Here is a 12361-nt window from a genome sequence, read left to right as displayed (position 1 = left end):
CACACACACACTCTCACACACACACACACACACACACACACACACACACACACACACACACACACACACACACACACACACACACACACACACACACACACGCACGCACTCTTACACACACACATACACACACACATACACACATGCACACACACACACGCTTTTACACACACACACACACAATCACACACACACGCACACACGTGCACTCTTACGCGCACACACACACACACACACACACACAGCTGACGTATATTAGAAAGTGCACACGTCACACGGGGGACGAAAGCGTCAATCATAAAAAAACAAAAGAAACTTTATTGTTGATTTTCAAATTTCATCATGAGGTCCGTATTCCTAAAATGTAATGACTGATTAATGGGGGAGGGAGGCTCCTGCAGCGTCGGGGAGGGAGCTTCACCTCCTCCTCTGATAAATAGCGAACAGTCCCTAATACGCCTCAGTCTCATTTCTGCCTTCGCGTTTCGCCGTGTCATGTTTTGTCCCATGTGCCGCTCCGTAGTGAGAGGCGTTGACTGTTGTGGTGGAAATTAGTCGTTTGGACCGAAGAGACACCGTCTGTCCCACAGTTTGTCCCCCAGATTGTCCCACAGTTTCTCCTCTTTATCCCGACCAACAAGGAGCAGGAGCCGGTCACAGCAGCACGAGAGGACCGTTCACACCGGAACCGGTACGTGACGCTGCCAGCGCGCGAGCTCTGTTAGCTGCTAGTTGTTAGCCGCTGTTAGCAAAACATTACAGTCAGCCGTTAGCCTGCAGGCTACATGTAGCTCTGTGCTGCTGAGATATAAACTGTTAGCCTGCAGGCTACATGTAGCTCTGTGCTGCTGAGATATAAACTGTTAGCCTGCAGGCTACATGTAGCTCTGTGCTGCTGAGATATAAACTGTTAGCCTGCAGGCTACATGTAGCTCTGTGCTGCTGAGATATAAACTGTTAGCCTGCAGGCTATATGTAGCTCTGTGCTGCTGAGACATAAACTGTTAGCCTGCAGGCTACATGTAGCTCTGTGCTGCTGAGACATAAACTGTTAGCCTGCTGAGGGGAAGCTAACTGTGGTTAAAGTTAACACCACACAGCTAACTGTTTGGTATAGCTAACTGCTGATACTAAAAATATAAACATACCTTATATTTTCACGTTTCTTTCAGTGAAAGACCTGGGAATCATAACCTTCTACTGACTGAAGTAAAAGTACATGTTAAGTACTGTCGGCTTCATGAAGTCAAAACTCCATAAATGTGGTCGAGTAAAAACATGAATGAAAACAGAAGTTAGCGATCAGTAAATGGGTTGTGATACTCAGCTGACTGCAGAAATAACACATTTAATGTTCAAACTGATAAACTTTATTGTTTTTGTGAATACAGGGCTGGACCCGGATATTCGGCTATTTGAATATTCCTTAATTTTTTATTTTTATTTTACTTTTATTTTGATGTTTTGCAGAAGACGAATGTCATTTCAGTGTTTGTAAGAAAAATAAAAGCAAGTTGTTAAAAAATAAATGTCAAATGTTAGATGAGCTGAAGTTTGTGTTCTCCGTCGTAGCTCTTTAATTTTTGTCCATGATGATAAAAATTGTGATAAGCTGTGTGATGTCACAAAAAGTGCAGGAAATCAGCCCCCCTGTGTTTGTTCCTCGTTCTCGCAAATTAGTCAAATCACCATAACTTTACTGCAACTTTGACTCATTTCATTGGACAGCTGCTCACAGCGTATTGATCCGTTCAGCCTCTCTCAGTTTATCGTGATACTGAAATTACAAAAAATTTAAAGGAGAAAAAAAATCACCAAAATGCCTTGCTAAAAAAATCATCAAAAAAATTTCAGAGGAAAAAAAAATCGCCAGAAATTTTAAAGACCAATAATTGCCCAAATATTTTTTTGAAAAATTGTCAAAAAAAATCATAGTAGAAAAAAACTCACCAACATTTTTTAAAGAAAAAAAAGCCCCCAAATTATCTTTAAAAAAATCAAAAAAACAATTTGAAGAAAGAAAAATTGCGACGTTTCCTTAAAATTTGCTGAAAATTTTTAAAGAAAACAAAAAGCCCGAAGTCTTTTCCTAAAAATGTCCAAAAGTTTTTGAAGACAAATCAATAGCCAAACTTCTGAAAGTAAACATGCCTTTCAACCCTGCTGCATTTTTTAATTTTTAAAGACAAAAAAAAGGACAAAAACAGAACACGGGGTTCACCTGTTCACCTGTGAAATGTTTTTGGTCGTCCAGCTTTATTAGAACGTGTCGAAGCCATCGCATTCACGAGTGTATGTTAAAATAAATAAATGCATATACATACTGTGTACATATACTGTGTACATATACATACTGTGTACATATACATACTGTGTACGTATATATACTGTGTACATATACATACTGTGTACGTATATATACTGTGTACATATATATACTGTGTACATATACATACTGTGTACATATATATACTGTGTACATATACATACTGTGTACGTATATATACTGTGTACATATACATACTGTGTACATATACATACTGTGTACGTATATATACTGTGTACATATACATACTGTGTACGTATATATACTGTGTACATATATATACTGTGTACATATACATACTGTGTACGTATATATACTGTGTACATATATATACTGTGTACATGTATACGTATATAATGAATGAAGGGGTTTATATTACAGATCATTGCTTTTAACTTTTATGTATTTTTCCACAGCTCCCAAACGTTTCTGTAATCAGGGGTTAAATATCTGGTCGCTGTTTCCACTTTACAGTTTGTAGATGATTATGAATGTAGATTATGAACAGAACTTTTCCTCCCTCTGTCTCTCAGCAGTATTTGGACCAAGTGTCCAGGATTTCCAGGATTTCCAGGTGACTCCAGACAGACAGAATGAGCTCTAAAGGAGGCGGCACTGCTCTGACCCGCCGCAACTACAGACTGTCCTCAGACACGGACAAACCCAGGAGCACAGGTGAGACACGCAGGGAGACACACGCAGGGACACACACACGGGGGGGACAGGTGAGACACGCAGGAGGACACAGGTGAGATACACAGGGGGACACACAGGTACACACACAGGTACACACACAAGGGGACACACTGGGGGACACACAGGGGGACACACAGGGGGACACACAAGGGAACACATGGGGACACAGGTGAAACACACAGGGGGACACACACAGGGGGACACAGGTTGTCAAAGTCACTGTCTGTCTGTCTCACTGTCTCTCCGTCTGTCCTTCAGGTATCGTGAACGAGCGGTTGCTGAGTGACTACCTGCATCACGTGTTTCCTTCCACCAAACCTGGAGCCGCTCTGGCCTCCCTCAGGTAACTCTGCCCAACAACGTTTGAGCAAAAATAAATTTAAACATTTAAAAAAATCCCCAAAACTTTTAAAGAAAACAAATCCCCAAATATTTGATTTAAAAACTGCCAAATTTTAAAGAAAATGAATCACAAAAAACACTCCTGAAATCTTTTCTTTAAAATAAACAGAATTTTTTAAAGGTAAAAAAAAAAAATCACTTAAAAATTAAAAAAAAAAAACAGAAACAAATATTTTCTGTAAATATTGGCAAAAAACTTTAAATAAAAAAAAATAACAGAAAGAAATGTGAAGATTTTTTAATTTTATTTATAATTTATTCTTTCTAAAAGTTTGGTAAAGATGTGTGTGGAGACAAAACGGACAGCAGCAGGACACACACAACTGGTGGAGCTGAGGGCATGGACACCCGTGTGTGTGTGTGTGTGTGTGTGTGTGTGTGTGTGTGTGTGTTGTACCCTAAACTGGCCTCTCTCCTTAAGCCAGACAGATTCATGTTACCAGCAGCTCTATACATAGACAGACACACACACACACACACACACACACACACACACACACACACACACACACACACATTTAACCCTTTAGTGAACTGGTTTACAGTGATATTTTGTGTGTTGATCAAAGACTTAATGTAAAGATGGACGACGTGTCCACAAAAAACAAAAAAGTGGAAACATCAGGAGAAAAAAAGTCAGAATATTTCTGAAAACAAAATTTGAGTAAAGTTGAAAATTTTGTACGAAAAGATAAAAATAAAAATAATATTCCAGGAAAAAAGGTAATTTTAAATAAGATGTGGTAATATTTCAATTTTCAAGAAAAAAGTCAAGTAATGTCAAAACAGTTTAGTGAAAAAATATTATAGTGTATAATATTTTGAGATATTTTTAAAATGTCTTTATATATTTCACCTACAATGTCATATATATATATATATATATATATATATATATATATATATATATATATATATATTTACAACACCAACACCCAAATATTTCTTTTTTGTTAAAGCATTTTGTTGTCTAAAAATTGCCAAAAAAACTTTAAAGAAAAAAAACACACCAAAACAAAAGAAAAATAAAGCCAAAATCAGTTCTTTAAAAAAAAAATTAAAAAAATCCCCAAATATTTTCTCAAAAAATCCCCAACTCTCTGTGGAGTTCATGTGCAGCGTGTCCCCTCTCAGTAATGTGCTTTATGTCAATGTCTCTCTCCTTTGTGTGTCCCCCTGTGTGTCCTCCTGTGTGTCCCCCTGTGTGTCCTGCAGGAAGCCTCTGGGTTTCCAGGACCTTGGGGCTCACCTGGAGAGACTGCTGTCTGAGGGAGAACCTGCAGAGGACAGCAGAGGTAAAGCTGATGTCTCAAACACACACACAAACACAGACACACACACACACACACACACACACACACAAGCATATATGATGAAACCAGAACATTCAGCTCCATGTTCAGGACTTTTAGGACAGAGGGACTCGGAGGACAGAGGGACTCTGAGGACAGAGGGACTCTGAGGACAGAGAGACTCTGAGGACAGAGAGACTCTGAGGACAGAGGGACTCTGAGGACAGAGAGACTCTGAGGACAGAGGGACTCTGAGGACAGAGAGACTCTGAGGACAGAGAGACTCTGAGGACAGAGGGACTCTGAGGACAGAGAGACTCTGAGGACAGAGAGACTCTGAGGACAGAGGGACTGTCTGTTGTGTCTCTGAAAACCAAAATCTGGAGCTGAGCTGTTTCCCTGCTGCCACTGAAGCAGCATCACAGGAGAGGGAGCGCTGCTGTGCGGTGCATCATCACGGCTGTGGTTCGGTCTCTGAAGATAATCTCAGCCGTGATGAAACACGACAACACGCGACCTCCACGGTGACATTACTGTCGTACAACAGTCTACCAGCATCTTTTATTTGTTAATAGTAACAAGCAACAACAGATTATGATTTGTTTGTTTATTTAATGATTTTTTTGGCTCCGCCGACACAAATAGTTCCTCAGCCGCTGGACGTGACAGCTGTTGCCTAGCAACACGTAAACACTTCCCGCAGGCTGCCGGCTAACCTGCGTTAGCTCGATCTGCATGTCCTGCACAGAGCAGCTGCTGAGCGTCGCCGACATTTATCTCTTTGTGTGTGCGTGTGTGCAGATCAGCCCGTTGAAGGTCGTCTGGGCCCTCAGCCCGTCGTCCTCGATCACACCAGCGGCTTCGAAGGACTCCTGTTTGTGGACGACGACCTGCTGGGGGTGAGATCCTCCGTCCATAATTTCCATTTTTTATCTAATATTTTCAGTGATTTATCTCATAATTTTGATCATTCATCTATCACTTCTGATCATTTTTTCATACTTTCTGGCTTTTGATAACATATTACCTGACCCTGCAGCCTTAATCTGTGACTGTATTTCTCACATAATTACCAGTTTAATCTCATTTGCAAGATTTTTCTCATAATATGACTGCTTTTTCTTGAAATTGCATCTTTATTTGTGTTTATTTAACGTGGTGCTAATCATGACAGAATGATCAGGACAGATGGAAACACCACGACACAGATGTCCTCTCTGAGGGGATTTTTTAATATTTGCACTCTTTATGATTTCAGGTGATCGGCCACAGCAACTTCAGCTCCATCAGAGCCACCACATGTGTTTATAAAGGTAAACGCCGCCAGACACCGAAATCAGCTGCTGACACGGTCTGCTGTCTGTCCGTGCACTCACCGCTGTACACACTGTGCACTAGTGTGCGCCCGCATGCCGAGGCCTTTGCAGCGGCCCGGGTTCGATTCCAGCCTGTGGCCCTTTGCTGCGTGTCATTCCCTCTAAAACCTCCTCTGTCTTTATATTCAGAATAAACAACAAGCTGCAGAGCTGCAGAGCTGCAGACATGCAGAGCTGCAGACATGCGGACCTGCAGAGCTGCAGAGCTGCAGAGCTGCAGACATGCGGACCTGCAGAGCTGCAGACATGCGGAGCTGCAGAGCTGCAGACATGCGGAGCTGCAGAGCTGCAGAGCTGCTGGTCTGTTCTGACAGTGTTTTCTGCGTGCAGGGAAATGGGCGTACGAGGTGCTGATCTCCTCTCAGGGTCTGATGCAGATCGGCTGGTGTACTCTGAACTGTCGCTTCAACCAGGAGGTACACACACACACACACACACACACACACGCACACACGCACACACGCACACACACTGGTCATTGTTGTCAGTTTTAAAGGAAAAAAAGAAATTCCTTTTTTCTTTAAAAATTGCCAAAAAAATAAAATGGAACAAAAGAATCCCCTTAATTTTTCTTTAAAACTTGAATACAAATAAAAACTAACCCTAACCCATAAAATAAAATAAAAACATCAACAAAAACTTCTAAAGGAAGGAAAAAATTGCCAAAATCTTTTTTGTTAAAAATCACCAAAAAATGTTTTAATTACAAAAAAATCCCCCCAAAAGTCACTGTCTGTGTTCATATAATCTGTTAATTCATTAACATATTATTAACTGAGTAAAACCTGCAACACAGAGTCTGTGTGTGTGTGTGTGTGTGTGTGTGTGTGTGTGTGTGTGTGTGTGTGTGTGTGTGTGTGTGTGTGTGTGTTTTCAGGAGGGAGTTGGTGACACTCCGGACTCGTACGCTTACGATGGAAACAGAGTGAGGAAGTGGAACGTGACGACCACGAACTACGGAAAGGTGAGCGGAGACACAGAGATCAAATCAGAGCTGTGGACATTCGGAGGGAGTGTGTGTGGCACTGACAGCTGTGTGTGTGTGTCTCTGTGTGTGTGTGTGTCTGTCCTCAGTCGTGGGCGGCTGGAGACATCGTCAGCTGTCTGATCGACCTGGACGAGGGGACCATCACATTCTGTCTGTGAGTGAACGTCTCAGAGGTCTTCACCTCTGTGGGTCTCTGTCTCTCTTGTGTCTCTGCGGCTGCTTAGCTTAACATAAACACAAGGTTCATGTGGTCATGGAAAAACCTGGAAAAGTCCTGGAATTAAAATAAGCAATTTCCAGGCCTTTAAAAGCTTTTGAAAACTAAATACTCCCTGAAAAACTTGGAAAAGTTCTGGAATTTAATTTCACAAACCTGTATAAAAACACGCAATGTGTTCAAGGTCCAGCGGAAATTAGAAAATTCAACCATAATTTCAGTTATTGTTTCTGGATTCTGGCTGATGAATGGGGGCATTGTTGGTGATTTTTAAAGACAAACATGGCCATGTTTGGAAGGCAAACATATTTTTTTTCTTTAAAAATATCCCAAAAGTTTTTAAGAAAATTCTTCTTTAAATCTTTAAAAATTGCTAGTTTTGCTTTTTAAGAAATCACCACAATTTTTTTAAGAAAAAATAATCACCAAGTTTTTCTCTCTAAAAATCACCCAAAAATTTTAAAGAAAAAAAAATTGCCTACATTTTTAAAATATGCCATCCAAACCCGCGGGGCCCGGCGATTAAATCAAAAAATAATCTGAGTTTTATTTTGTGTTTGGAAATCATGACAATGTATGTTGTGTGTCCTCATGTTGTGTGTCCTCATGTTGTGTGTCCTCATGTTGTGTGTCCTCAGGAACGGTCAGTCTCTGGGGACGGCGTTCACCAACATTAAGATGGGACCGGGCGTGGCCTACTTCCCCGCCATCAGTCTGTCCTTCAAAGAGTCGGTGGCGTTTAACTTCGGCAGCCGTCCGCTCAGATATCCTTCACCGCTCTCAGCAGACTCTGATTATGGTTTCATACTTTTTAATGTTTGGGTTTACAAACACAGCAACTTGTCAAAAATACAAATGACCTCTTAAAGTGTTGAATATGAAAAACATCATCTATTGATACATTGCCTAAAATATTAACATTAACTAAGAAGTCATCATTAACTTATGTTATTAATCATTCTTACTCTCATGATAATAAAAATGTGAAATAAAATAAATATAGATGAAAAATATAAATCACACCATCAATAATGATCAATCATTCAATAATGATTTGTTGAATTTCAATAATATCTTTAATTATGACACAAATTATTGTTAATTTTTATAGGATTTATTTGTTATTATTTATTTCCTAATAGTTATTTATTTTAGTTTTATATTGAACACTTTGGGGCTCCATAGTTCAGACAGCGTGGCAGTAAGTTACATTTATAATCCAAGTCAAAGAGTTTTTTTTTATAGAGATGCAGTTTAAAAAAGAAAAAGTCAATCAAATAAACTGTATATTTAACTAAATATCGACTTATTTATTTAATTGTAAATGTAGTGCCATCAGAGATGATGGCGATGCCACAAAGAAGCATCAGCAGAAAAAGAGGACAAAATAAAAACAAAAGAAGAAAATCTAAAACCAAACCTGGAAGGTTCAGTTTGTATCTGAAAAAGTCTTCAACCTGTCGGATGTTTCCCAGGAATGATCAAAATAATAAAGATTCTCAGGAACATTTCCTTACCTTTGAACCTTTATAATTTAACCCTGAAGCTGTGTCCTCTCACCTGTGTCCTCTCACCTGTGTCCTCTCACCTGTGTCCTCTCACCTGTGTCCTCTCACCTGTCGGCTGTTTGTCTTTAACCTGGGTGTCATCACGTACCCCGTCGACGGCTACCTGCCGCTCCAGAATCCCCCGACTGCAGAGCTGCTGAAGGCCCACAAGCTGCTGGGCTACATGAAGAACGTCCTGTCCACCGCCATCGACACTCAGGTGACTAACCGACCACAGGTGACTAACCGACCACAGGTAACTAACTAATTACAGGTAACTAACCGACCACAGGTAACTAACCAATCACAGGTAACTAACCGACCACAGGTGACTAACCAACCACAGGTAACTAACCAATCACAGGTAACTAACCAATCACAGGTAACTAACCGACCACAGGTGACTAACCAACCACAGGTAACTAACCAATCACAGGCGACTAACCGACCACAGGTAACTAACCGACCACAGGTGACTAACCGACCACAGGTGACTAACCAATCACAGGTAACTAACCAATCACAGGTAACTAACCGACCACAGGTGACTAACCAACCACAGGTAACTAACCAATCACAGGCGACTAACCGACCACAGGCAACTAACCGACCACAGCTAACTAACCGACCTGAGGTGACTAACCGACCACAGGTGACTAACCGACCACAGGTAACTAACTAATTACAGGTAACTAACCGACCACAGGTAACTAACCAATCACAGGTAACTAACCGACCACAGGTGACTAACCAACCACAGGTAACTAACCAATCACAGGTAACTAACCAATCACAGGTAACTAACCGACCACAGGTGACTAACCAACCACAGGTAACTAACCAATCACAGGCGACTAACCGACCACAGGTAACTAACCGACCACAGGTGACTAACCGACCACAGGTAACTAACCAATCACAGGTAACTAACCAATCACAGGTAACTAACCGACCACAGGTGACTAACCAACCACAGGTAACTAACCAATCACAGGCGACTAACCGACCACAGGCAACTAACTGACCACAGCTAACTAACCGACCTGAGGTGACTAACCAACCACAGGTAACTAACCAATCACAGGTAACTAACCGACCACAGGTAACTAACCAATCACAGGTAACTAACCGACCACAGGTAACTAACCGACCACAGGCGACTAACCGACCACAGGTAACTAACCGACCACAGGTAACTAACCGACCACAGGCGACTAACCGACCACAGCTAACTAACCGACCACAGGTAACTAACCGACCACAGGTAACTAACCAATCACAGCTAACTAACCGACCACAGGTAACTAACCAATCACAGCTAACTAACCGACCACAGGTAACTAAGCACAGTTAACTAACCGACCACAGCTAACTAACCGACCACAGGTAACTAAGCACAGTTAACTAACCAATCACAGCTAACTAACCGACCACAGCTAACTAACCGACCACAGCTAACTAACCGACCACAGCTAACTAACCGACCACAGGTAACTTAGCACAGCTAACTAACCACAGGTGGTCGGCACACAGGAAGGAACAGCACGGTGCCTACGGTCATGAAAAACCTGGAAAAGTCATGGAATTTGCAAAAAAGCAATATCTGGGCCTGTAAAAGTTTCACAAAACTAACTATACCTTGAAAGATTTGGAATTTAAAAAAATTTTTTTTTTTCCCACAAACATTCATTCAGTCATTTCTTTAAAAATCATTGAAATTTGTAAGAAAATTAAAAAATCACCAATTTTTTTCTTTAAAGGTCACTTTTTTAAAAAAGAAAAATAATGCAGAACATTTTTTCAAGAAATCACTTTTTTCAAAAATCAACATACATTTTTGAAGAAAGAAAAATGCCGAAATGAAAAAAATTGCCTGAAACTTTTTAAAGACAAAAATCCCCCCCCTCCCAAAATAAAATGTTAAAAAACAATGAAGCCAAAATATTTTCTTTAAAAAAAAATTTCTATATTTTTCCCTTTTATAAAAAACAGCGGTAAAGTAAAAACAAAACAAAATAATTTAAAATTGTATGCACCTCCTCAAAAGCCAAAATAAAAACTTCTGTCCCTCCCCAGGGCTGAAAAAATTCTTTGACATGCCTCCCCCTTTTTGCAGCACCTCCTCCCCTTTCAAATTTGCCTTAAAATAAAGTGTAAACAGGTGTGCAGTCCAGAGTGTCACAGTGGAGACGAATAATTATTAAAACCGTCTGTGTGTGTGTGTGTGTGTGTGTGTGTGTGTGTGTGTGTGTGTGTGTGTGTGCATGTGTGTGTGTGTTTGTGCGTATGTGTTCTTGTGTGTGCGTGTGTGTGTTCTTGTGCGTGCGTGTGTGTGTTCTTGTGTGTGCGTGCGTGCGTGTGTGTGTGCGTGCGTGCGCGTGTGCGTGCGTGCGTGTGTGTGTGTGTGCGTGTGTGCGTGCGTGTGTTCTTGTGCGTGCGTGCGTGCGCGTGCGTGTGTGCAGGAGGAGAGGCTGCTGGAGAAGGACTGTTCGGTTTGGAGGCTTCACGGAGATCCGACGGTCCTCGTCGCTCTGGCTCACATCTTCAACCACTTCGCTCCTCTGATGGTGAGTCGGCTCTCCGTCTTTGATTCTTTTAGTCGTTAACAAAACGTTTGATCACGTTTGGTTTTTGTCATGATGCCACTATGTTTTCAGATAAAAAAATGAATTATTTCCAATATCCTCCTCCTCTGTATGTGAGTGTAGCTGCTGACAGTCTGGGATATGTCAGTATGTGAGTGTAGCTGCTGACAGTCTGGGATATGTCAGTGTGTGAGTGTAGCTGCTGACAGTCTGGGATATGTCAGTGTGTGAGTGTAGCTGCTGACAGTCTGGGATATGTCAGTGATCAGCAGCTACATTGACTGTGACAGGTCACCTAGTGGAAATAGCATGTATTTCCTCCATATGCCAAATATGGTCAAAATGACAATGATAATAAGAATAGCGCCACGGAGAACCAAGTGCAGTGAAGGACTTTGACTGTCGAACAGCTGAGTGTTTGACAGCCACAGCGCTGAAACAGACACATCTGCAGAGGTGAAAGTGACTTCTTTAGACTCTACAGACGACTTTGTGTTAGTTTCAGCTTTAATCAGACTTTGGATGAATTATTTAGAAACACCAGGACGCATCGCTCCGTGTCTCATCCGGCCGCTCGCGCTGAGCTCTCATTATTATTACCAGGGGCAGATGTAATGTTTTGGGGGCCCGGGGCCACAAGCACATGAGCTTATTTTCAGCCTTTCTCTAACTGTGAATGTCGGCAGGCTGTTGGCAGCTATAGGAGAAGTAGGCCGACTCAAAAGTTTTTAATTCCTGAGTAAAATGATTAATAGCAGAAGTTTGACAGAAGCTGAAGTCAGAGTCCTGCAGTCAGGAGAGGTTGGTCTATTATCAGCACAATGTGCTTAAATTTACCTGAAGTTTGTTTCAGATGGAGCTTTTCATTTTTATATAATGCTGGAAAGTTTAATAAATAATAATAAATCAGCTGAATACTCCTGCTGTGAACC

At 41.3% G+C, this 12361-nt stretch overlaps 1 protein-coding gene across 5 annotated transcripts in view; it reads left to right on the top strand.

Annotated features, from left to right (window-relative positions):
• The first annotated feature begins 497 nt into the window (after positions 1 to 497).
• The window catches only part of rnf123 (ring finger protein 123), a 133537-nt gene continuing 121673 nt past the window's right edge, over positions 498 to 12361 (top strand). For 2 of the 5 annotated variants that reach the window (XM_088071121.1, XM_088071131.1), the window contains exons 1-12: positions 499 to 691; positions 2863 to 3001; positions 3281 to 3365; positions 4640 to 4719; positions 5518 to 5615; positions 5975 to 6029; positions 6423 to 6508; positions 6970 to 7056; positions 7167 to 7234; positions 7936 to 8061; positions 8950 to 9064; positions 11307 to 11411. In XM_088071121.1, the coding sequence (XP_087927247.1) occupies positions 2920 to 3001; positions 3281 to 3365; positions 4640 to 4719; positions 5518 to 5615; positions 5975 to 6029; positions 6423 to 6508; positions 6970 to 7056; positions 7167 to 7234; positions 7936 to 8061; positions 8950 to 9064; positions 11307 to 11411 (987 nt within the window). In that variant the 5' untranslated portion in view covers positions 499 to 691; positions 2863 to 2919. Of the gene's footprint in view, positions 692 to 2859; positions 3002 to 3280; positions 3366 to 4639; positions 4720 to 5517; positions 5616 to 5974; positions 6030 to 6422; positions 6509 to 6969; positions 7057 to 7166; positions 7235 to 7935; positions 8062 to 8949; positions 9083 to 11306; positions 11412 to 12361 lie in introns of all 5 variants that reach the window. The other 3 variants (XM_088071110.1, XM_088071115.1, XM_088071128.1) reach the window with 3 other exon arrangements.

This window comes from Plectropomus leopardus, chromosome 2 (assembly GCF_026936395.1).
Source record: "Plectropomus leopardus strain MGB_pleo_1.0 chromosome 2, ASM2693639v1, whole genome shotgun sequence".
Taxonomy (NCBI): Eukaryota; Metazoa; Chordata; class Actinopteri; order Perciformes; family Serranidae; genus Plectropomus; species Plectropomus leopardus.
This window is presented reverse-complemented; position numbering and strand designations above follow the sequence as displayed.